Here is a 26,067-nt window from a genome sequence, read left to right as displayed (position 1 = left end):
CATATTTTGAACAATCAAACCCAAATGAGATTTCATTCCTGCCAAAATGGCTCTTAAGTCATCAGTAAACACTGAATAAATGTTGACCCTTTCCACCTCATTTCCTTTCTCTGTATGGATGTATAGGGCTAGGATGGAGGCATCTCTGAGTTCTGGGGGCATGTCTTCCTCTTCCCATATTCCACTATGTGGAATGCCTGGAGCACCTTTCCATTTAAGGCCTTGTACACCTTGGTTGGGATCCCGTCTTTACCGGATGCCTTGCCTGCACTCATTTGTTTGATGGCTTTTTGGACTTCCTCTATTGAAGGAGGGACATCAAGTTGTTCAATGGAGCGGTTTTGGGAGATCTGGTCAAGGGCGCTTTAGTCGACTGAAGAGGGTCGGTTGAGAAGCTGACTGAAGTGTTCTTTCCACCTGTTGCTGATGCCTTTTTTATCTTTTATGAGAGTGTCACCGTCAGAGGATAGCAAGGGAGTGGTGGTGGGTTTTGATGGCCCATAGACAGTCTTGAGGGCACTGAAAAATTGTAGTTTTTCATATCAGCAAACCCCTGGATTTCTTCTGCCTTTTTTCCCCACCATCGGTCTTGCATCTTCCTGATCTCATGCTGCGCCGTGGCTTGGAGAGACTTGAATCTGTCCTTTTTAGGAGCAGAGTTTGGGTTATTTTGCCACTCCATAAAGGCTTTGTTCTTCTTGCTCAATAGGTCTTCAATAGCAGTGTTGTTCTCATCGAACCAGTCCTGGTGGTTGCGTTTTTTGGGGCCTAGGACTGCCTTTGATGTTTCCTTCACTGTGTCTCTGAGCTGGTTCCATTTCTCGGTTGAGCTTCCAGTGAGTGGTCCCTTGGCAGACAGCTTGTTGTCCAGGCAGGACTGGAATGTTTGCAGATAAGATGGATCTCTAAGACGACTAATGTTGTAAAATGCGCGAACTGTCTGGGCGCGTTTTGGATGGCGAGGCGCAATGCGCATTTGAAGAGTCACTCTAACCAATCAGTGGTCTGTCCAACACTCATGGCTCTGGTGATCTTTACATCCTGGATGTCTCGCCGGCGTACAATGATGTAGTCAATGAGATGCCACTGTTTTGATCTTGGGTGCATCCACGTTGTTTTATATTTGTTCGCCATTCTGAACACAGTGTTCGTGATGGTGAGTTCGAACTCTGAACATTTGCAGTAGGCCGTTGTTGTTCATTTTGTGTTTGCCGAGCACTCCTTTCCATCTTTCATGGTCCTGTCCAACGCGGGCGTTGAAGTCTCCCAGTAGTATCAGCTTGTCATTTGTGGGCACTGAGTGCAGGACAGCACTCAGGTCAGAGTAGAACTGCTTGATGGTCTCCTCTGTGCTGGTCAGTGTTGGGGCATATGCGCTGATGATTGTGGCATACCGGTCTTTGCTGAGAGGCAAACGGATCTTCATGAGACTCTCGCTGATGTCCACAGGCAAGTCTGGCAGCTGTTTGAGCAAACTGGTCTTGATGGCCAGGCCAACACCGTGGATTCTGCCTTCATTTGAGGCTCTACCTTTCCAGAAGGTGTATCCAGTGGTGGGTTCACCTAGTGATCCCTCTTCTGGTAAGCGTGTTTCACTTAAGGCTGCGATGTCGATGTTATATCGCGCCAGTTCTTTACTGATTAGAGCTGAAAAAAGGCTCACGAGCAGCCTGTGACAACTACAGAGGCATCTCACTACTCTCCACTGCCGGAAAGATCCTCGCCCGTGTTATACTCAACAGACTCCTGTCATCTCTGATTCAGAGCAGAACCTGCCTGAATCACAATGTGGCTTCCGACCAGATCGCAGCACCATCAACATGGTCTTCATGGTGAGGCAAATGCAGGAAAAATGCCTTGAGCAGAACCTGAGTCTCTACATTGTCTTCATAGACCTGACAAAGACGTTCGACACAGTGAACAGGGACGCATTGTGGGTGATCCTTAGCAAGCTCGGTTACCCAGCAAAATTTGTCAAACTGATCCAACTCTTTCATGTCAACATGACAGGGGAAGTCCTATCTGGTGGAGAGACTTCCGACCGCTTCAACATCTCCAATGGCGTGAAACAAGGCTGTGTCCTCGCTCCAGGACTATTCAACCTATTTTTCACCCAAGTATTACGACATGCTGTGATGGATCTAGACCTGGGCATCTACATCAAATATCGACTGGATGGCTCACTATTTGACCTTCGCCGCCTGACTGCAAAAACAAAGACAACAAAGAGACTCATCCTGGAAGCTCTCTTTGCAGATGACTGTGCTCTCATGGCCCACCAAGAAAATCATCTCCAAACCATTGTGGACAGGTTCTCCACCATAACAAAACTGTTTGGCCTGACTATCAGCCTCAGCAAAACAGAGGTGCTGTTCCAACCCGCACCAGGGAGGCCAACGAACTAGCCGTGCATTACAATCGATGGCACGCAGCTTTCTAATGTCAACACCTCCAAGTACCTGGGCAGCACCGTCGCCAACGACAGGTCCCTAGACCACGAGATTAATGCCAGGATCCAAAAGGCCAGCCAGGCACTCGGGCGGCTGCGCTGCAAAGTCCTCCAACACAGAGGTGTAAGCACTGCGACGAAGCTCAAAGTGTACAACGCAGTGGTCCTCCGCTCGCTCCTGTACGGTTGTGAGACATGGACACTGTACCGGAAGCACATGAAACAGCTGGAGCAATTCCACCAACGCTCCCTCCGGTCAATCATGAGGATCCGATGGCAGGACCGAATCACCAATCAGGAAGTCCTCGACAGAGCCAACACCACCAGCATCGAAGTCATGGTCCTCAAAACCCAGCTACGATGGTCTGAACACATCATCCATATGGACCCACAGCGAATACCAAGACAGGTATTCTACAGTGAACTGTCAGCTGGACTAAGGAAACAAGGCTGACCAAAGAAAAGATTCAAGGATCAGCTAAAGTCAAACTTGAAGTGGGCTGGCATCACACCAAAGCAACTAGAACTCGCTGCCTCTGACAGAAGCAGCTGGCGAACCCACATTAACCATGCTGCCACCACCTTTGAAGATGAGCGACGTCGACGTCTTGCCGCTGCGCGTGAATGCTGACACCAGGCCACAACCGCACCTCCTGTAACAACTGGCGTCCCAGGCCCCATGCGCCACAAACTCTGCGCCTCAGCCTTTGGACTCCAAAGCCACATGAGGGTACATCAATAGATGATAATGCACAAAGACAATAGTCATTCTCGGTCAATGAGAGACTACTATATATATATGTATGAATGTATCAGCTGCATGCACCATGGAGCTCACTAATAGCAGTAATACTTTTAAAATCAGCACACCTGCTTAACCAGTCGTGATTCATGAAAGCTTTTTAAAAAGCACGACAGGTTCACCTTTCTTACCATTCTATCTCTTTTTGAATGGTGCTCTTGACTGGACTTTGAGGCTGAGCAGAGATGAGGTAGTAATAGCCTGGAATTCTATGGAAACACAACAAACAAAAGAGAAACCTTATATCAAATAGATTTTTGCTGAAAAGAAACTTATTTATCTACTACATTTGAATTTATGAGTACAGACTTATTGGTTCTCAGCCTATTTTTATAGGAATAGAAAGTAACTACTAGCTATACCATGGTGATAACTTCACTTTTCCAGAGGTTACTGACCTGTTATTTTATCTATAAAGACAATAACCCAGAAGTCAGATATAACTGAAGAGGCTGCCAACCAGCCAATAATGATGTCACAAAATATGCCAAGAACTTTGCATATAGAACATTTCGGCACCTCATTCAATATCCATTTATTCTTATTTTAAATTCAAAGCAGGGGGCAGCTGGATGGTTCAGTGGATTGAGTCAGGCCCAGAGATGGGAGGTCCTAGGTTCAAATGTGGCCTTAGACACTTCCTATCTTTGTGACCCTGGGCAAGTCATTTGACCTTCACTGCCTCACCCTTACCACTCTTCCACTTTAGAAACAATACACAGTATTGATTCTAAGATAGAAGGTAAGGGTTTAAAAAAATAAAATAAAATAAAAAAATTCAAAGCAAATGCCTTTTGTCTAGACTATTAAAAGTAGTTGGGAGGCTAGTCCTTTGAGTTATCCTATCAATACATACCTCTTAGACACTGGCAATGGAAAATGAGTTGGTTTCAGGGCTGAATAAAAGAAAAAAGGACTGTATTTGGGAAGCTTTATAGTGCTTTTAATGATCCCAGGCTGTTTCCTGGTGAATTTTCTCTAACATATATTATCCCAGCAATGGTGAATGGTTGGAATTCTTTGATCACCAATATCCTCTGAAGAATCAAATATAGATGATCCACAGAGCAATGATATGGAATAGTAGAGTAAAACTCAAATAGAATGGGGGCCACTAAGCCATATATAATGATCCCAGCTACATATTATTTATTTTTAAATATAATATCTATATTTTATTAAATATTTCCCATTAATTAATCTAGTCCCAAATTAATCTAGTTTGGACCACAGTCCAGTATTGTAGGCTGCATAATCATGGTAAGCATAAGTCAGGCATAGTATATTTCTAATGATGACCTCGGTGAAATAAACAACAGAAAGGATATCCTTGAGGACCATCTGATTAGAAATGTGAGTTGCTTATATGGTAGAGTGAACTTTTTTATGAATCTACTGCAGATGTTCTATTAAATAACAAGAATTTCCCAGGATAGGGGTGGCAGTTCATGCTATTGAAAGAAATACTGATGTCAGTGAGATCACATGCCTACTAAATCACTTAGATGTAATTTAAAACAAGTTTGGTTATTAGATTTCCCAGGTTACATCAAATTAGAAGGAGGGATTTGGAATTGGAAGGGGCTTTTGATGTCATCTAATATAGTCCTCCTATTCCCTGCATGGATTCCCTCTAAAAACCTCTGAAAGAATAGTAATTTATCTTCTTGAATACTTTAGCTTGTGATGGGAAACTTACTACTTCTATTTGCAACCCATTCCCTTTTCTAATAGCTGTAATTTTTAGGAAGTGCTTTATCTAGGGCTAAAATCTTCTTTCTTATAATATCTATTAATTATCCTTTAGCTCTTTGGATACAAGCAAAAGATGTAAAATATCTTGTTCAGATATGAAAACAGCTATTATATCTCTCCATAATAGTATTATAATGAATTTCACTAATATGGATCCTAGATGATATTTCTAGAACATATTAATGCTTAGAAACATTTAAGCTTTAAAATGTTTTTTACTTAATTTTGTTTATTAAAAATTGTGTTTAAATACTTTAATGACATACTTTTATTAGTGTGAGTGTTAGACCCCAACCCTATTATAAGGAAGGAGAGAAGATTGAAAGAAAAAAGGAAGGAAGGAAGGAAGGAAGGAAGGAAGGAAGGAAGGAAGGAAGGAAGGAAGGAAGGAAGGAAGGAAGGAAGGAAGGAAGGAAGGAAGGAAGGAAGGAAGGAAGGAAGGAAGGAAGGAAGGAAGGAAGGAAGGAAATGATAATAAATAATAATAATAGTTAAATGACTAAGTTTTTGAAAATATTATTTCACTTGATCCTCACAACCCTGGAAGGTAGGTGCTACTATGACCCTCATTTTACAGATGAAGAAACTAAGGTAAACATAGGATAAGAGACCCATAGTCAAACAGCTAGTAAAGATATGAGGCCAGATTTCATCTCAGGACTTCTTAATTCCAGCCTAGCACTATCCATTGTGCCACCTAAACTCATTTGATCCTCATAACAATGCTAATATTATATTATTATTTTACATGTGGGAGAAAAAGAAGTGACTTTCCTATGTTCACACAGCTAGTAAGCATCTGAGGCTGGATTTGAATTCAGGTCTTCCTGACACCCGGTAAGGCATTCTACCTATTCTACTGCTCAGTGGCTAATGTTCCTTTGTGCAACAAAATGTCTTTTAACTGACAGATATAAAAGCTGCAAATGCAGACAGAAAGAATAAAATATCTTGGGTTATCTAGTGTATAGGTTAGTGTCACTATAGATCTCAATATCCTTTGAGGGAATAATTATATCTAATCATAAGATTTTAGATCTGGTGTTCTTCTGATCTAATCCCCTTCAGACAATGACTTTCTCAAGGTCTCAAGGATAGAAAGTTAATGTTAGTATTTTATAATTCCAAATCCAGCATTTTTTCCATTTTACGGAGTCAATCCAACACAGTATAAGAATAATGATGCAATCACCAAAGAAAAGATAGATTACATTTGGTATATTCTATTTAATAAGACAGAGGCAAATATGATACGTAAAGATTTCTATCCAAAATGGTTAAAACAAACAACAACAACAACAACAAAACTGCTGCCCAGATTCTCTAAAAACTTTAATTGAATGGGATATCTTATTTTCTGAGGATGACAATAAATGAGATATTACAGTTTTCTGAGACCTGCCCCCCAAATTTAGTGAATGACTATCATATCTTTTCATCTATCTCAACTTCAAAGTACATACTCTTATGGCAATCTCTTATGACTCCAGTAACACTGCTCCTCCCCAGTCCTAGTCTTTCTTCCTGTGTTCCAGTTACACATTACTAATTGCCTTTAAGATATCTTGAGCTGTATGTCTCATAGACTCCTCAAATTCAACATGTATAAAAAAAATTCATTACCTTCCCTTTTCTCAAAACTTTCTTTTATTCTCTATTACTGTTAAGGACACCATCATCCTCTTAGTCACCCAGATCCAAACTTTGTTATCAACCTTGATTCTTTATACCGACTCACCCTGAAAAGCCAACCATTTGAAAAATCATGCCATTTCTAGCTTCACATCCCTCTTGCATTATTTGCTATTCTTCACTTACACATTTACTCCCTCTGCCCCCTTCCTCTAGTTCATACTTTCATCCCTCTTGCCTGCATCATTGCAATAGCCTTTTAACCCATCTCCTTGCCTCAAGTATATTCTCACTCCAATCTGTTCTCTGTTAAGTTTCCAATATGATTTTTTTAGAGGGTAGGTCTGACTGCGACACATCCCATTCTCTCTGAGCTCAAGTGACTCAATATTATCTGTACTTCTTGGGTTCCTCATATGGAGTTCATGAACTTAAAAAAAAAACCAATAATTGTATTTAAATATAATTGGTTTACTTTATAATACTACATGTTTTATTTTATGCTTTTTAAAACATTATTTTGAATAGGGGTCCATAGGCTTCCCCAACCTGCTAAAGGATCTGTGATAGAAAAAAAAGGTTAAGAACCACTTTGTGGTATCAAATATAAATTCTTTATTTGGCATTTAATAAGAGAAATAATAACAGACATGAATATAGTGCTTATTATGTGACAGTCATTTTACACATATCTCAATTGATCCTTATCAACAATCCTAGGAGGTAAGCACTATTTTCTTCATTTTATAGATGAGGAAACTGAGGAATATAGAGGTTATATAGTCCTAAGCATTTGAGGCTAGATTTGAAATCGGGTCTTCTTGACTACACTCAATCCTCCATAGACTGTGCCACTTCACTGACCCACTTCAAGATCTTTTTTATAACTTGAGTCCTTCCTTGCTTCCTTCCATCTTACTCCTTTCCATGAACCATAATGGGTTGTTCTTCAAATAAGAAACTCCATCACTTTTTCTGTACTATTGTATTAACTGTGTTCCATACCTGTAATCCTTGCCCTCCCTCACTTTTCTCTCTTCATTTTTTTTACTTTCTTCATGATGTAGCTCAAATCTTTGGTAAGGGGCCAAAGTCCTCTCAGGTACCAGTTTCCTTCTCAAAGTATTTTGTGTGCACCTAGTTGTTTATTCATTAACTTCTCATTAGGAGAAAAGGTTCTGAAAGTTAAGAACTAATTTTTTTAAATTATTTTTTGCTACATTTAAATATCCAGTTAACTCGTTGCTTCCCACCCCTTTCCCCATTAGAAAAGGCATCATTTCACAAAAAAGATAATTGAATATTTATAAAACTATATCTTATTTATTCCTATTTATTAATTCTTTCTCGAAGATGGACCAACACAAGTCATTCTTCAAATAATATTTCTATTTCTATATATAATGTTCTCTTGGTTCCTCATTTATTTTTATCTCTTACATTTAGCACATTGCTTAACCCATAATAATACTTATTACTTGACAGGCCTGGAGACCTTGTGCTATGGGAATACCTTTTCTCCTTGTTGGTAGCAATGCTTGTATTTATTTTCTTGAGGTGTGCAATCTCTCTCTCTCTCTATCTCTCTATATTATCTATCTAGTGATTCTTTTACATAGCAGTCATAGAGATTTACACATTTTATACCCTTTAAAAATAAAGTTTCACCCCTATAAGTTTATACATGTGAATTTCAAAACTATTCCACCCTAATCAGACCATTCTTTATCTGATTTAGCTATTTCCTGATCAATAACAATAGAGATACTTGGTATAACAGAATCAGGTCTTGGAAACTACCATTTCTCCTCCCTACTCAGTTTAATAAGATTTTGAATGGTCTGCATCAAACTCAAGATTTAATTATCTGAGAAAATGACCTTCAACAGACATATGCAAATGTACCACATGTGAGACAGGATCCTGGAGCTCAAGCTTGGAGAAGCCCACAGATAGCTTTCCTTCAGACCCGTCATGTGAGTGGTAAGGACTGACCCCTTTCCAGGGCCTTAAACTCCTGTTTTAGCACTCTCACTCTCTCTCTCTCTCTCTCTCTCTCTCTCTCTCTCTCTCTCTCTCTCTCTCTCTCTCTCTCTCTCTCTCTCCCCCTCTCTCCCCCACCCCCCCCCCCAATATTTTCTTCCTCCTGTTGTAATTAAATCACCATAAAATTTGGCAACTGACTTGGGTATTTTATTATTTGGAATTTCCCTTGGAGACCACTTAAATTTAGATTTTTTTCAGTCTCAACCATAATTTCACCCATTACATATATAATACCTTTTATACCAAACTAAAGTATACTGTAATTAGAATCTGAAAATTTGGGAAACATCATGATATGGAAAAATCACTGAATGTGAATAAATGATTGAATAAAAAAGCAGTGATGAAGTACCTAGTACAGCAGTTCTTAACCTGTGGGTCGTGACCCCGGTGGGGGTTGAACGACCAAAACACAGGGGTCGCCTAAAGTCATCAGAAAATATATATTTCCGATGTCTTTAGCCACTGAGAAATCGCGCTACTTTACAGCAAGATCTCAGAAAAAACGGGGACCCTGCTGCCTGCATATTGTACTAATATTAGTTACCTATCAGCAGCCCTCCCCCTATGAGGGGCGATGGATTTACCCTGTTGCCAGGAGACCAGACTCAAACAGAGAACCAAAGAGAGCACCCGGGCGCTGGCTCCAGAGGGGTTAAGAACGAGTCCTGGAGTGGATAACTCTTGGAGCAGATAACGGAGCCGAGTAACCCCAGCAAAGTGAAGCCTCAGCTCAAGCTGGAGGGAGATCGGGAAATGGCAGCTATACTTCTTACTGCATGATCCCAGGTGAGTGTATTTGTTGTCCTTTTATCTTTATCATCCTCTCTGTATCCCTTTATTTACAGAGGCCAGTGACCCATCCTAGCTCCTGGTGCTCATATGGCTATGTTGCTACAGTTGCCTCTTGATCTACCCTAGCAGGATCCTTGGGTCTACAGCTGGGTAATTGCTATAGTTGGGCCAGAAACCAAGGGACCTGAAGAGAGAGCTCTGATGGCAGCAACAGAGAGGTTCCCTGCCCCTGTTTCCATAAAAGGGGATCAGATTAAAAAGGCTTCTAAATTTGTTTTAAATCCCCAGTTAACTCAAGTAATGGAAGGCTTAGTTCAAGGAGTCATGTGAGTGTCTTGTCTCTGGGAGAAGCCAGAACTGGATGAATCTCAATTTGTTCAGCCATTCCAAAATTGATGGGCATCCCCTCAATTTCCAATTCTTTGCCATCACAAAAAGAGCTGCTATAAATATTTTTGTACAAGTAGGTCCTTTCCCCTTTTTTATTATCTCTTTGGGATACAGATTCAGAATAGCATTACAGAATCACAGTTTTATAGCCCTTTGGACATAGTTTCAAATTGCCCTCTAGAATGGCTAGATCAGTTCACAATTCCACCGACAATGCATTAGTGTCCACATTTTGCCACGTCCCCTCCATCTATCACTTTCCTTTACTATCATATTGGCCAGTCTGATAGGTCTGAGTTGGTACCTCAGCATTGTTTTAATTTTAATTTTTCTAATCAAGACTGATTTAGAATTAAGTTTTATATTAAAGGAAGAGAACTCTATGAGGTACATGAAAGGAGGAGTACATTTCCAGGCAGGGGGACAGCCAGTGCAAACATGCAGAGATAGAATAGCTTGTGTAAAGAACAGAGGCCAGTTTAGCTAGGTTAGAGCATGGAAGGGGAAATAACTTAACCATTCTAATGAGATTGGAAAAATAAGTTAAGACAAATGCTTTAGAATCTAAAGGAATTTCTGTTTTATCCTAGAGGCCCCAGGAAGTCCCTGGAGTTGGTTGGTTCTGGGAGTCACATAGTCAGGTTTATGCTTAAGGAATTACTTTGGCTAAGAGTTTCTTTGAGAATTTCTTCCCCATCTCCTGGTTTTGTAGTGACTGGAATTTTTTCTAGGTTCCAGGCATTATGAAAAGACAAAAAAATACTTTTAGGGAAGATGGTACTCTCCTCTTGGGGAAAAATAGGAATCTGCAGAATGGACAGAGCTGAGGGAAAAGAAGTCCTTAGGGAGCTCAACCCTGCCTCCTTATTTGCCATAAATAGGAGTATGCTTTACCGAATAGGTTCTATCAGTCTTCATTCATGCCGACTGTTTCTCTAACTTTAGAAACAATTATTAGGAATCTGACTCCACATAAGGACTTCCTATATGAAGCAGGTACTGAGTGGCTCCTCAAGAATCCCAGCTCATTTCCCCCAAACCCATCCCATTCCCTTCACTTTATCCCAAAGCCCTCTGACCTGTCCATCACTTACCCCCTTTCCTCACTTTTCATTTTTTAAAAATAATTCCTCTTCCTTTTGGATCTGTGTTTTACCTCTGTCTGGCATGGATTGGCTTTCTTCTTTAAGACTGCAATTCAGTGTCTCTTGTCTCGGTAATGGGCTCTGCTTCCTCTCTCTGACTGGGAACTCTGATCAAAAGCAATGGCTTTATGAGAGTTGATTGGTGATTTTAAAAGATTTTTCTTTACCCTTTATCCATCTATATCTCTCCTCCCTACCCTACCAACTAGCAGTCTTATTGTGGGACAGTAGAAATATTAGATCATAGTCAAAGGAGTTGGGTTCAAATTCCAGCTCTAATACTCAGTACCTTCATGATCTTGGACAAGTCTCTAACCTCTAGTTTCCTTCCCTGTAAAATAAGGAAATTGGATTAGATGACTTTAAAAGGTCCTTTCCAGTTCTAACATTCTATCATTTTAATGATTTTAATGCTTCTATCAGTCCAATTAATCTGGACTGAAAGTTCTCTTTCTCTCGGGCTTCTTTTAGGAACCAGAGTCTGACCATACAACTTGTCTTAGACCTGTCTTTCTTCTTTTTTTAATTTTTTTAAACCCATATTTTCTATATACATACTATGTATTAATTCCAAGGCAAAATGGAGGTTAAATGACTTGCCCAGGGTCACACAACTCAGACAGGAAGTATCTGAGGTCACATTTGAACCCAATACTACCTATCTCTAGGTCTGGCTCTCAATCCACTAACTACCTTGCTGTTTCCCAGGTCATTATTTCTTACCTGGGGAATTCTCTCCTTGGCCCAGGGAACTAGGAATTTTCCAGGCTTTTCAGCCATCTTCAAAGTCTGATGACAACTTTACTCCAGTTGACTGTTGTGTTCTTTTTCCCAGTTGTTCCAACTTCTGACCAAGATCTTTGGAGAGAAACAGGAAGCAGAGGGGATCATGGGGGCATGCGTGTCTGTTATTGCAAATAAAAGAAATCTCTTTTAGACTCAAATATGTTCCTATTCAGAGAGGAAAATTCTTAACCTCTTCTGAACTACCTACAAACAAGTCTTCTGAACATGTTTTCCCTTCTAGAAGCAATGTGGGATAATAGTGAGGGCACCAGACTAAGTCAAAGGTGTAGTGTGTAATTGTGATTGTGGGTAAATCACTTAACTTCTCTTGATCTAACTTATCCAATGATAAAACAGGGATACTAATACAGACACTACCAGGGATGTGAAGAGGAATGGGCTTCATAAACTATAAAGCGTTATGGAAATATTTGTTATTGTTGATAATATTAAGAAGAACGTCATAGAATGATTTCCGGTGATCACTAAATTCAGAACTACAAATCCCAGTCACCTAAGTGGGCAAAGTTTAATTACAGAAGGCTGAAACTGAAATAAGAATCTAAAGGGTCCAAAGGAAGAAAGGTAGTAGCTAAGGACCCTCAAAGCCCCAGGGCACCTGGACTAGCGCTTTACCCTTAACAGGCACTGAAGAATCTGTAGAATTGAATGGACTGTATTTGAATGTCTTCTTTCCTCCTTGTCCTTCAAAGAAAAACAAAGCTGAACTACAATCCTTTGATCCAAGCTCAACATCTTGTCCCCTCACCAGCAGCAGTGTGGCAAGATTGGAGGATTTGGGGTCAGAGAATCTGGTTTAAATCCTGCCTCTACTACTTATTATATGTGCAATCCTAGATAAGTGATGTGGCTTCTTTGGGCTTCAGCTTCCCAATCTGTAAAATGAGATTGGACTAAATGTCATGCAGGGTTCCCCTTCCAGCTCTAACATTCTATGATCCCCTCCAGTCAGACTTTATTCCCCACCTCCAAGAACCTGGCACAATATATATACATATATAGTGCCTGCTTCACTCTAGATCTTCCCAAGCTGAGACATCTAGTTCAGCCTTTCTTTCCTCCAGGGCCCCCCTCTTCCAAACCCAGGTGTTAATCCCTCCCAGCTCCTGACCATGACCTCTCTCAGGTTGCCACCTTCTGCCATTCTATCTAGCCCAGCCTTCACCTGTCCCAGGTGACCTTTCCCCAGCAGCCCCCTAGGACTCACCTATGTAAGGGCTGTTGGGGAGGGGATGCTTGCAGGAGGAGAGGGATGGAGGGGGGAGTGATTCCCTCTAGCCCTGGGGAAAGCAGGCAAGCACTGCAGCTTGCACTGGTTGCTGGGAGCCAGTGATGGGGGCTGGGATCGTGGACACAACAGGAAGTTGCCTCCCAGATCCTGTGCCCCTGCGCAGCTGCAGCCTTGTAGGCTTCCCAGGATTAGAGAGTTCTGAGGTTTATGAGAACCAGAGTTGAGTTTTAGAAAGTCCCCTTTTCCCACTCTCTTGGGCTGACCCAGGAGCTAGGGGAGAGCCGATGCTTCACAATGTGGAGTGTTAACTAGCTTTTACCCTTGAGCCATCTGCAGCTCCCCAAGGTCCCAGGAAAGGATCTTGAACCAGGCATCAATTTCCTTTGAGCACCCTTCAGAGACACACACCCTGGGGACCCCAGAGTTCTAGTGGCTACTCTGGGAAAACATAGCCCAAAAGAGCCATGAACACCTTCCATGTTTCTCTCTGCAGCAAGATTTGGGACAAACGTATTTCCCTAGCTCTAAACCTTCAGGTACATTTGCTAGTCCCTGTTCTCCTATTCTCTAAAGTGAAAGAATATGTCTGCTTACCAAGTTGAAGTACTTTGATATTATGGGAACCTCCCAAAGATTTCTGGCATCAGAGACCACTCCCAGCTCTGAATGATTCAGTCTCTGAGAACTGATATCAGGTCCAGGGAAAGACAAACTCTTCATTCCTTTTGTAATTCTACCCAACCTAAATTGAAGGTAGGAGAATAGGGAGGGTACAATATACTGCAATCACAGTCCAGAAGGGCCTCTGAACTCTAGAAGCAGGTAGGGAGCAATAGATATGAATCCCCACCCCTAAGAACCTCTGCTCCTCTCTAACCCTTCAGGATTTAACCTGTTAGGTGGCTTCTAACTGAAACTAATCTTTCTTCTTTCCTCCTTTGCCCTTTCCTCCCTCCTTTCTTTTCCTTCTTTCTTCCTTCCTCTCTTCTTCTTTCCTTTCTCCTTCCCTCCTTCCTCTCTCCTGCATTCCTTGCTTTCTTTGGTAATTCTTTTTTTTTTTAAACCCTTACCTTCTTTCTGTCTTAGAATCAATACTATGTACTCATTCCAAGGCAGAAGAGTGGTAAGGGCTAGGCAATGGAGACTAAGAGACAGGATCACAAAGCCAGGAAATGTCTGAGGTCAAATTTGAACCTAGGACCTCCCATTCCTAGGCCTGGCTCTCAATCCACTGAGCTACCCAGCTGCCCCCTCCCTAGCAATTCTTTCCAGTGCTAGGTATAGCCCTTCTCACTAGACCTTTGGGATCTGCTCAGTGAGCTAAGTTATTGAACCCTTTCCAAACTTTCCATCCTGCTTCACAGAAAGAATCCTTACCAGAGAGAGTGCTAGGCTTCCCCATAGAGTTTTGGTTTTTTTCCATCTCCAAGGGTGGAAATATCATTGGCCAAAAAGGAATACTGTATTCATTTATTTGGGTTTATTATTGCAATTGTTTTTAAATACTTGGGAGAACTTTGCATTGTTCTAGCTGAAGTTACATCAATCTAAGCAGAGGCTAGCCAATAACTTTTTTTTCAAGGTTGAATAGTTTAATTAGATTAGTAGGAGAGCTCTCTACCTATCATCTTAGAGAGAAATGGTTCAGAGGCTCAGAAATAAGATCTTCTGCATTAAATTCCAAAGGTTATCTTGGGGTGTCAAAAAAGGAGTGCAGGCTAGTGTTAAATTTCCACATCTTTGAATTTCTATGATTGATCAGGCTTCTGAATGCCTTTGTTGTTTAATAAAAGTCACAAATTAAATACCCATTTAAAAGTTCTCCTCTCCCATCCTGACAGAAAGATCTCTCCTTTCCCATCATGAATAATGGGCAGATGGAAATGCCCTTTTAAAGATCCAAGCCCAAGGACGGCTTAGTCTGGCCTATGACCCCATGAACCCACAAAGTTGAGGAAAATTAATAAGCACTTCAAAGTCTGTGTGAGGGAATATATAAAGAAACACCAAAGCTTCACCTTTAAACTTCTGATTAAATGTCAAGGACCCACATCTCGGCTATCAGCATTTACACTAGATAGTCCCTAAGTTTTCTTCCCAGTCTTCCTTTTGGCTCTCCAGAAGGGAACAAACTTGGAGTAGCCCCTGTTTCCATCTGACCTACATCAACCAAATAACGCAATAATAGTGGAGGACAAAGCACAGGATTTTTTGCTTCAAATCAGGACTCAGTCTCTTTTCCAAACTCCATCTACAGGGCCATGTGAAAATCTTCAAACTAAGAACTTGACTTTCCTCCCAAAGGCTAGGATACAGAGCATGCTACAACTGCCCTTTCTGGCTTTAAGACATTCTACCACTGTCTCTACATGGCTTGCGAGTAAGAGCAAATTCAACTTCTTTGTCTCTGCTCCAAAGTTGCTATTAAATGATTCCCATGGGAGAAGCTATATTGCTGGACAGTCTTCCTTTCCCAAACCCTTCAGGACCCAGATTCATTCAGTACCACTGAAGTCTTCCCATTTATACTCAGAGCTCTCAGGAATTCCACAAAAAAAAGAAGAAAAAGAAGAACTCTGCAATGATAACTCCTTTTTTCTCCAGGAAAAAAGGAGTATTCAACTCCAGGAAGTGATGCAGAGTGAAAGGAGCAGAACCAGGAGAACATTGTACACAGAGACTGATACACTGTGGTATAATCGAACGTAATGGACTTCTCCATTAGTGTCAATACAATGTCCCTGAACATTCTGCAGGGATCCAGGAGAAAAAAAACACTATCCACAAGCAAAGGACAAAGGGTGGAAGGGACAGGAATGAGGAGAGACTCTAAATGAATACCCTAATACAAATACCAACAGCATGGAAATGGGTTTGAAGCAAGGACACATGTGATACCCAGTGGAATCCTGCATTGGCTAGGGGAGGGGTGGTGGGAGGGAGGGGAGGATAAGAAAAGGATCTTTGTTTCCAAGGAATATTGTTTGAAAATAACCAAATAAAATAATGTTTAAATTGGAAAAATAAATAAATAAAATAAAATAAATGCTAGAAAAATTGTGGTATATGAATCAATACAATGGAATACTCCTCTGCTATATGAATTGACATGTGTAATGGAAAGATGTATATGAATTGCTTCATAGTGAAGTAAGCAGAGCCAAGAAAACAATAAACACAGTAATTACAACAATTTCAATGGAAAAACATCTTGAGGACAGCTGGGAACTGTTTGAAAACACTTATCCTACTTCCCTCTTGCCAGTACCATGGAGCCCCAGGTGGCCTGCATTGGTTATATTTTCCATTTAAATCAGGGGATTATATAAATTATTGCTCAAAAATAAATAAGGAATCTGAAGATCTAACCCCAGCCCTTTCCATAGAATCTCCTCTCTCAGTTGATCCATTCAGCACAGGTTTTCAACATATACTTCCAAGCTGTGTAACCCTCAGTAAGTCACTTCATACCAGTTGCCTAGTCCTTACTACTCTTCTGCCTTGAAACCAATACTAAGTAGAGATTCTAAGACAGAACGTAAAGGTTTGTTTTTTTTTTTAATGTGTGTTTGATTTTTAAAGAAGTCGAAAAATAGGAGGCAAGAGAGATTAAGGTGCCTGGCTCAGGAACATGGTAGAGAAAGTCCAAGAGAGTCAGGAGTACAGCCCAGAGAAGAATGAAAATATGGCACCTCATCAGAATGGAGGTTCTGGGAGGAATCAGCCAGTGACAGGGAGAGGCAACAGAAAGGACTTCCAAAAGGTGAAGATCTCCTATTTACTCTTTATAACATTATTATCACTTCTACATCTATAATTACTGATTCTCCTCTATCACTATCACTACTAGTCCTATTCTTACTCCTACAGGCAATAGCAGAAATAGTAGGAGAAGGAGTATTCATAGAAGGAGGAGGTGGAATAAGAGCAATAAAAGGAGGAGGAGTAATAGTGGGAGTGATGTGGGAGAACTTTGAAGTAAAACCCTGGGCTCCTGATGGATACCCTTGTCAGGAATGACAGACTCCAGTAATTAGCTTAAAAATAAAAGAGAAACTGATTAAATTGAATGCAAGTTGAATTATTAAGGTACATGGCCAGTGGTGCTTGCTTTGGCAGCACATATACTAAAATTAGAACGATACAGAGAAGATGAGCATGGCCCCTGTGCAAGGATGACATGCAAATTCATGAAGCATTCCATATTTTGGGGACCAAAATCCACTATTTGATAAAAACTGCTGGGAAAATTGGAAGACAGTATGGGAGAGATTAGGTTTGGATCAACAACTCACACTCTACACCAAGATAAACTCAGAATTGGGGAATGACTTGAATATAAAGAAGGAAACTGTAAGTAAATTAGGCGAACACAGAATAGTATACATGTCAGATCTCTGGGAAAGGAAAGATTTTAAAACCAAGCAAGAGTTAGAAAAAAATCGCAAAATGTAAAATAAATAATTTTGATTACATCAAATTTAAAAGTTTTTGTACAAACAAAATCAATGCAACCAAAATTAGAAGGGAAGCAACAAATTGGGAAACAATCTTCATAACAAAAACCTCTGACAAAGGTCTAATTACTCAAATTTATAAAGAGTTAAACCAGTTGTACAAAAAATCAAGCCATTCTCCAATTGAAAAAATGGACAAGGTACATGAATAGGCAATTTTCAGTCAAAGAAATCAAAACTATTAATAAACACATGAAAAAGTGTTCTAAATCTCTTATAATCAGAGAGACGCAAATCAAAACAACTCTAAGATATCACCTCACACCTAGCAGATTGGTCAACATGACAGCAAAGGAAAGTAATGAATGCTGGAGGGGATGTGGCAAAGTAGGGACATTAAATGCATTGCTGGTGGAGTTGTGAATTGATCCAACCATTCTGGATGGCAATTTGGAACTATGCCCAAAGGGCGACAAAAGAATGTCTACCCTTTGATCCAGTCATAGCACTGCTGGGTTTGTACCCCAAAGAGATAATAAGGAAAAAGACATGCACAAGAATATTCATATTCATCCAAGGGGAATATTTCTCTCAGGGATCTTAAAGGAATTTCCTACATCCCTTTTGACTTGGAACACTTCTGGAGTTTGGGGAGTCCAGAGGGAAATCCTGGGTCCCATGCCGGGAGTAGGAGTTATAGTAACAATAGGAAGGGTAGTAGTAATATATATTGATTCCAAGGCAGAAGAGTGAAAGGAGGGCTAGGCAATGGGAGTTAAGTGACTTGCCCAGGGTCACACAGCTAAAAAGTATCTGAGATCAAATTTGCACCCAGGATCTCCCATCTCCCAGCATGGCTCTCAATCCACTGAGCCACCTATCTGTCTCTTTTTTTTTTTTAAACCCATCTCTACTAAATATTGGTTTCAGGCAGTAGAGCAGCAATAAGGCATAGGAATTTGGTGGTTAGTGACTTGCCCAGTCCTAGAGTCAGGAAGTATCTGAGGCTAGATTGGAACCCAGATTATCTTGACTCCAATCCTGCTGCTCCCAGTTTCTTTTGATGTGTTGTCTTCTTCCATTAAAATTGAAGCTGGAAGGGATTGACTTTCTTTCTGCTTGTATTTGTATAGGAAAGTGCCTGCCCATCACATAGGAAATGCTGAATAAATGCTTGTTGATTTGGCTTGACATGGGAGCTCTTCAAATATTTGAAGATATATCTTCCTTACATATTCTGCCCTCTGGCCTTTATAGTATCTGGACTTTATACTACACAATTGGTACTGTAGTAGATTATTTTGCATTTTTCTCTGGTTACTCCACACATCTAAATTTGGTATCAAAGACCCAGGAGAAGCTTAGTAATTATAGGATGATATTGATCATCTTACTTATTGGAAAGCAATGTAGTTTGTTTCAAGTTCTCTCACTTGAGGGGCTGCTAGATGGTTCAGTGGAATGAGAGCCAGGCCCAGAGACCAATATGATGAGCTCCTGTGAGTGAGGAGCCCCCTGGCTGCCGAAACAGGATCCGGGAGGGCTCAGGTGAGAAGGGGTAAGTCAAAGCTTTCTGAACTCATGTGTGGCCCTTGCAATTCCAACCTGGGTAACACGAGTAGAGCCAGTGTCTCTGCCCTCAAAAAAGTAATGTTTAGTGTTTCTATATAGATTCCTCTGGATTAAACCATTTCCAGAATTTTCTTCTATTCAGATGAGGAATTGGGAAAAATTCACTGTCCCTGGAAGGCTGGAGCCGGAAAGATACCATAGAGGAATAGCAACCCCTAGCAACCTAGAGTGGCAAGAAATGCTTCCACCTGGGGGACCGACCAGGAAAGAGGAACTTCCGGTTACTCGCTCTAATCGTTCCGGATAGCTCGGCCCTGGCCCCAGCAACGAATTTCGAGAGGAGGTGGAGGGGATTTCTTCCAATCGTAGAGATTGAGGCTAGGAGTCGACAAGAGAACTCACCCCTATAAAATTCAAACGCGAACTGCGGAACCTGGTAGGGAAAGGTACGCTTGGAGTTCCTAGCGCTCTGGTTGTCGTATGTACGGTCTATTTGGGTCAGTGCACTGCCCGGGGGTGGGATCTGCGCATGCTCAGAGCGGGAATAGGCGTGACAAGCTCGATCGTTGACCGAGCCTGAAGCTGGGCATTAAGTCTTCATTCCTATCCCGTGAGTAGTTTTAAGCTCCTTTGTATATATCTGTAGCTGAGAATTAAAGAAGAGCTGCTTTCAAACGATCGTTCATATCCCACAGATCATAGTCTCCAGACCTTTCTTCCTATTTAATTAATTGATGGGGAAACTGAGGCCCTGAAAGGTCCCATGGTGATTTGTGGAATGTGAACCCTTTCTCATAATAATGAAGTGGTAGGAGCCCTTAGATTGAAGTATCACTCCTTTCCCAGCCTTGGTTTCCTTATCTGTAAACTCTGCTAATATCTGTAGCCGATGCCTCACCTCTTTTAAGGGTCAAACAAGATATTGTATGTAAAGCACTGTCTAACCCTTAGAGCCCTACATAAGTGTAGATTATTCATTAATACTGTCTACCTCACCCGGTGGTTGTGAGCAAAGTACTATCTAAATGCATAAATTGTTAGTATTGTCATTGTTACAACAACTACTACTTTCACTACTAATATAACAGGGAACTAATGGACGATTCTTCACTGGTACAGAAGGGGAGGGGGAAGAGCCTCTCTGTACATTGTCATTCACTGACTCTCCTTTTCTATCACCACCACATACAGGGGGTAGCCACCCCCTACCTTCCTGAAACAAAAGAAAAGAAACCAAAACCCATCACTCACATGTCCAGGAAGAGAAGAAATAGAATGATTCAACTAACATGAAATATACTAAATGCTGAGAGGCTAAACCAAAATATAGTTTACAAATTTACTCTTCATTAAGGAACTTTACAATCTGTTCAACCAGAAATAATCTCAGATTAGTTGACTCCCCAAAAAGAATTTCTCATTCTATGTCCACATGTAAACTAATCTCCCTAGAGATAGTGAGTCCTGGAGAATTTGAAGGAAGGTCTTAGTTTTGTAGCCATAGAAAGTATTCAAGGGGATCTTGTGAGAGGCAGGCTCTCTGGACTAACTTCTTTGTTTTGTTTTAGGCTGATGTCATTTTGGTAGATTAAGGGGGAAAGAAAAAGTATCTTAAGGCCTTCAGTTGATGTAGTAATATGTTCTATGTCTTCCTAGGCTTTAATTATTTAAAGGTGTCTCAAACTCGCTATACCCAAAGCAGACCCAAGACACTGGTTCCTATTCCATTATCCCTTTGCCTTCAAATCAATGTAAGAACATTGAAAGAACACAAAGTATTTTGAGATTCCCACTTTCTGCCTTGCTTTCCCTTTCTCTAAACTTGTTTCCATTTTTACTTTGAACAGTAACAGAGAGAGATCTAGAAGATTAAGTATACAAATGGACACAGAGTAACTGCACTAGGCTGATAGAAGCAGCAGAGAAACAGAGAGAAATAAGGGGCAAGGGAGGTGGTGGTGGTGACACATAGAGACACACAACCCTCCCCAAGAGATTTGGACTCTAGAAGTACCTTTTTTCTTCCCATAGGTTTCCAGTGACCAGACCGGACCTGATTTTCTGAACAGGGAGTGAAGCCATGGAATCCTAAAATGAGGAATGTGGACAGGAGTTTCCACTCAGGTGATGCTCTGGAAGCCTGCATTGTATTCCCTTCCAATATTCCTACCTCTCATCCTGTGCCATGTACTCTGCCTCAGGGATTCTGCAGCTCTGATCTTTAACTTCACGTTTCACCTACAATCAGTCTTCATTTGCTATAGACAGATAATTGAAATACAGTATTTCTGCCTTTTATGCCTTCAGCAAATAGCTATTAAATGAATACTCTGTAGTAGAACTGGGTCAGACCTTGTTGTAAGCATATAATGGAAACATATAACTAATTAATTATGTATATATGTTATCTCATTTGAGCCTCACAATAATTTTGGAGGTAGGTTTTATTGTCTTCATTTTACCTATGAGGTAACTAAGGCTGAGAACACTTACCAGGATCATACAGCTAGTGTTTGAAGTAGAATTTGAACCCTCATCTTCCTGACTCCAAATCTAACATTTTAGCTACTATGTCACTCACAATCACTACCATTAAACCTAACAAAATAGTAAAATATTAAATCCTTAAAAGGAAGTTTGGGAAAAGGGTTCACTCCTAAGCCTTTGTGGAAGAAGTTGAAATTTAGTAGTCAGTGTACTCCTAGATTAGGAGTCAGAGAAACTATGTTTGAATCTGAACTTTCAACTTTGGGCAAATCAGTTAACCTTTTGGAGCCTTAGATCCCTCATCTGTAACGCGAGGGAATTAGACTAAATGTCCTCTAAAGTCTAGCTTCAAAGCCATGAATTGGACCTTATTGAAAGATAATAGGACTTCATTAGAGATGAAAGAGATTCTGAAGAGGAAAAACACTTAGCAAAGTGTATCATGGAAAATTAGCACTGTAAAGAACCTTAAGAGTTTAATCCAACCTTATCATTTTACTGAGAAGGAAACAAAATTCTAGATAAGGCTACATGTCCAGCAAGTTGCAAAATCATGATAGAATTCCAGTTTCCTCTTTTCAGGACAGAGGAAGGAATGAGTAAGATGTATTCCATGCCAGTGCATAGACTATTCTTTGAATCTGAGGATTAATATTAGCCAATGGTTGAAGAAAGTTGACCAAATTATGAATAGTTTGATAATTTTCATATATAGGAGAAAGAAGAAGGAAACAAGGATTTATTAAGTGCCTACTATGTGCCAGGCACTTTGCTAAGCCCTTGGAGGGAATAGACCCATATTGTTTTGTCTCTTTCTACAGGAACCAAAGACACGAAAGAAGAGGAAATTCCAATGGGAGAAAGACTTCCAGAAAAGGAATCTGACTGGATATTCTCTGGGGCCTATACTGGGAATGAAGAATTTTATATGTTGCCTTCAGCTGAGTTAGCCAAAGTCCCTTCCCAAAGTCCTGAGGCTAAAGAACCTCAAGGGGTTCCTTTAGATCAGAGTGCTGAAGTTATTTTGGATAAGAGATGGAAGCAAACCACTTCTTGGGAAAAACAGTTAAAACCTTTCTTCTTCAGTCCACAAGGATCCATTCCCCAGGGAACTCCCTATGATTGTGCTGACTGTGGGAAAAGATTCTGTCTGAAGTCCAACCTTCTCACCCATCAAAAAACCCACTCTGGAAGGAGATTATATCAGTGTCCTCAGTATGGGGACAGCTTTGGGGATTATACCAGCCTGTCTACCCAACAGAAGGACCACAGTGGAGAAAGGTCCCACCCCTGTCCAGAGTGTGGAAAATGTTTCAGTGATGCTACCAATCTCAACACTCACCTTAGGATTCACACAGGGGAGAAGCCTTATGAATGCCCTGTGTGTGGGAAACACTTTAGCCAGAGCTCTGGGCTCATCCGGCACCAGAGAACCCACACTGGTGAAAAACCTTATACATGTTCTGAGTGTGGCAAAGGGTTCCGGCAGAGCTCAGATCTTGTGGAACACCATCGTATTCACACTGGTGAGAAGCCTTACACCTGTGGGGACTGTGGCCAAAGCTTCTCCCGGCCCTCTAATCTGGTCCATCACCAACGTACCCATACTTCTGAGAGAATTTTTTGTTGTATAGAATGTGGGAAGAGCTTCCAGCATAGCACCAGCCTGAGTCGCCACCGAAAAACTCATACTGGGGAAAAACCATATAAATGTCCTGAATGTGGGGACAATTTCAGCCAGAGTTCTAACCTCCTAACTCATCAGAGAAGTCATACACTAGAGAAACCATACAAATGCCCACACTGTGGAAAGAGTTTCAATCGGGCCTCTAACCTTCTCCAGCACCAACAGACCCACAGCTCAGACAAACCCTATAAATGCCCACACTGTGAGAAGGCCTTTAGCCGAAGCTCCAACCTTATCACCCATCAGGGTACCCACACAGGAGAGAAGCCATATAAATGTTTTCAGTGTGGGAAAGGCTTCAGATCTGGTTCCAACCTGATTCAACATCAGGAAACCCACATGGGAGACAAATCCTAAAAAGACCTGACAAGAAACGGGCAGCAGTAGAAAGGGGGATTGAGTGAAATGTTTGTGTTGCCAAAAAAAAAAAATCCATATTGCATTAATTAACCATCAATGAAAATGGGAGAAGCATTGCTGAAAGAAAGAAGACAGGCTTGAGAACTTGAGAGGACTCAAATCATTAGCTTATAAGAACTTCAAGAAAGTTTTGGGCAGAAGATGTAAAAATAATGCCCTATTTTCACATCCTTTTCTCTCTTCTATTTTATTTCCACTCTCTTGTCTAGAAGACCTTATTTGGCATTTTTCTCTGTATGAAAATGAAATTAGAAATCATAGATCAGTCCTGCCACTTTGCTCTGTCAACAGAAAGCAGACAGAAGAGATAAAGAACTGTAGGAAGCAGTAGGGACCAGTTGGTACTAAAAGTGCTTCTAGAACAGAAAACTGTGATACTGCTTTATTAAGGAAGCTCGTTTATTGCCCAGTTACCCAAATCATCCTGAGCTTGTGATGTGGGGCAGATATATAGGCTCATTAATCTCCCAAAAAGGTAGTTTTATAGACTGATCATATTCTGAACTGGGCTATTCCTACAAAGGAAGGCATCAGGCCTTGCCTGCAAGCTAGAGTATCAATTGAACCAAAGAACTCCCATTTCCTTGGCAACCTGCTCTCTTTAGAGCATTTACTCTTCATCTGAGACAATTGTGATTCCAGCCCTTAGAATCCAGTAGTCCCTACTTATAGGAGAGTTTATTATCTGCTCTAAAACAAAATCAAAAGATTAAGTAAAGAAAGAGAATACCATATTTGAGCAGACTATTAAATGTGGTGGAGCAAGACAGAAATTTCATGAACAGACAAGTTGGGTCAGACTAGACTGGTAAAGTGGAGTTAGGAAGTAGGTTCTGTGGACAGCTATATGCAAACACTTGGTTATATATATTTTATCTACCCTGCTGCCACAGTTCTCATTCAGTGCCTTCTCCCCACTTTCCTTTGGGCCTTCCTTTTAGTCCCTCCTGCTCCTCACCTGTTCCCTGCTTCTCTTCCCAAATGACTATAACTATGTGGGGATAGTAGTTATCATTTATGGGTGGGTATTTGGGGAACTATTCAAGTGGAAATGGGTTGGCTTGCTTGAGGAAGAGATGGAGTCAAGAGATAGATTCTGGCATGGGAAACAGGAAGAGAAGGGGAAACTAAGAATCCATCCTCTGGACTAGAAAAAATGAAAGCTCTTTGTAGTGTCAAGTCTAGAATTAAAGAGCAATGAAAAGTTGGCTTCAGCAACATAGAGGCAGGCTAAGGACTGTTAAAAGCCCAATATGGGATGCTAGGTTTAGCAAGGATAGGGCCAAAGCACCTACCAGAAAGGCCTACATCCGGTCTTTCCAAATTGCTCTATGTTCTTGGATCAGACTGAGATCTAGGCTTGCCTAGCCCCAAAGGAGCTGGGGGTGGGGTGGGACTTTAAATGGATTTTTAAAATAGATTTATTGGCTTAAATTGGAAACCACAATATATTATACTTGGGTCTGGAAGCAGAACCACACATAGATACTCTACCTTCTGACCCTGCCTAAAATGCCCCCCAGTGATAGGATATAGTGGCATAGAAAGTATCTTTTCTCTGCCACCAAGTTGGAGGGGCCTCAGGAAATCTGGCCTTACTCATTTCTCTCAGGATGCCAGGCTGGTTCTAAAACCAACCACCTTAAAAATGATTCAATTCCAGAATAGGTCTTGGGATCTTGATCTCTCTTTAAAATCACTCACAACCTCTAAGTTGGGCCCCAAAAGAGATTTGAGGACTAAACCATCTTTTCTGAATCAGAATTTCTTGTAAGATGGGTTGGATTATTGGTTCCAATTAATAGGACAAGTAGTATAATTCCTAGCATACTTTGTAGCCACTGGAACAGGTCAATAGTGAGACTTAATAGGTCCTTAAACTGGCAGCCAGCAGTGGCTAAGTGGGGATATTTTGTAAGTTCTTAACACTTTTCAGGTTACTGGCTCGAGACCAAAACTACTTATACTCCCATTAGAAAATGAACCTTGGGTACTTTAGGAAATGAAATTGGGACCTTTATAAATTGGGACCAATTTAGCAAATGCTAAGTGCCAATTATGTGCATGGCACTAAGGAGAGGGGAGGGTACAATCCCTCTGTTCTCAGGGAACTTAGAGTTTTAAAAACTAGATTGTCAGTTTGTGCTTAGTGAGATGGCTCTGTGAATGACTTATAAAGTGCCTCTCTTCAAATGCATCCAAATCCTGATACTACCACAGCACTGTCTCACTGTCTCCTAGACAACTAAACTAACTGGGATGCAGCCAGCAAGAAAGCAAACCAGAAGTTTAAGGCTGTGGGAATTGCCCCGAATTTTACCTCAGTTCTTTTTCAGGGCAGCCAGCTTTCTTGTAGTCTTATCTTCTAGAAATGAATTTTTTTTCTGACTCA

At 40.9% G+C, this 26,067-nt stretch overlaps 1 protein-coding gene, 1 long non-coding RNA gene and 1 other non-coding gene across 6 annotated transcripts; 2 read left to right on the top strand and 1 right to left on the bottom strand.

Moving 5' to 3' along the window:
* Positions 1–9,293: 9,293 nt before the first annotated feature.
* Positions 9,294–25,116, top strand: LOC100618412 (zinc finger protein 501-like). Of its 4 annotated transcripts, none has more exons than XM_056805799.1 (4): positions 9,344–9,473; positions 19,224–19,517; positions 21,113–21,205; positions 22,390–25,116. In XM_056805799.1, the coding sequence occupies exons 3-4, from the start codon at positions 21,175–21,177 to the stop codon at positions 23,610–23,612; spliced, it is 1,254 nt and encodes a 417-aa protein (XP_056661777.1). In that variant the 5' UTR covers positions 9,344–9,473; positions 19,224–19,517; positions 21,113–21,174; the 3' UTR covers positions 23,613–25,116. The 4 variants fall into 4 exon arrangements, with proteins under 4 accessions (XP_007499186.1, XP_056661777.1, XP_016279607.1 ...); XM_016424121.2 differs by having other exon boundaries at positions 19,224–19,527; XM_056805798.1 differs by having other exon boundaries at positions 19,224–19,691.
* Positions 9,452–19,675, bottom strand: LOC130455535 (uncharacterized). The gene is made up of 3 exons (XR_008913565.1): positions 19,484–19,675; positions 11,738–11,919; positions 9,452–11,121 (listed from the first exon to the last, which is right to left on the bottom strand). It is a non-coding gene; the product is annotated as an uncharacterized LOC130455535 (long non-coding RNA).
* Positions 17,156–17,262, top strand: LOC130455714 (U6 spliceosomal RNA). Its single transcript, XR_008913810.1, has one exon. It is a non-coding gene; the product is annotated as a U6 spliceosomal RNA (small nuclear RNA).
* Positions 25,117–26,067: the final 951 nt, after the last annotated feature.

The sequence above is a fragment of the Monodelphis domestica genome, chromosome 7 (assembly GCF_027887165.1).
Source record: "Monodelphis domestica isolate mMonDom1 chromosome 7, mMonDom1.pri, whole genome shotgun sequence".
Lineage (NCBI taxonomy): Eukaryota > Metazoa > Chordata > Mammalia > Didelphimorphia > Didelphidae > Monodelphis > Monodelphis domestica.
Note: the sequence above shows the minus strand (reverse complement) of the source record. Positions and strands in the feature narration are given on the sequence as shown.

Coding starts and splice junctions, on each gene's coding strand:
- LOC100618412 (XM_007499124.3), top strand. CDS start 21,175: ATGAGGAATGTGGACAGGAGTTTCCACTCAG. Junction 21,206..22,389: donor GGACAGGAGTTTCCACTCAG/GTGATGCTCTGG, acceptor CTCTTTCTACAG/GAACCAAAGACACGAAAGAA.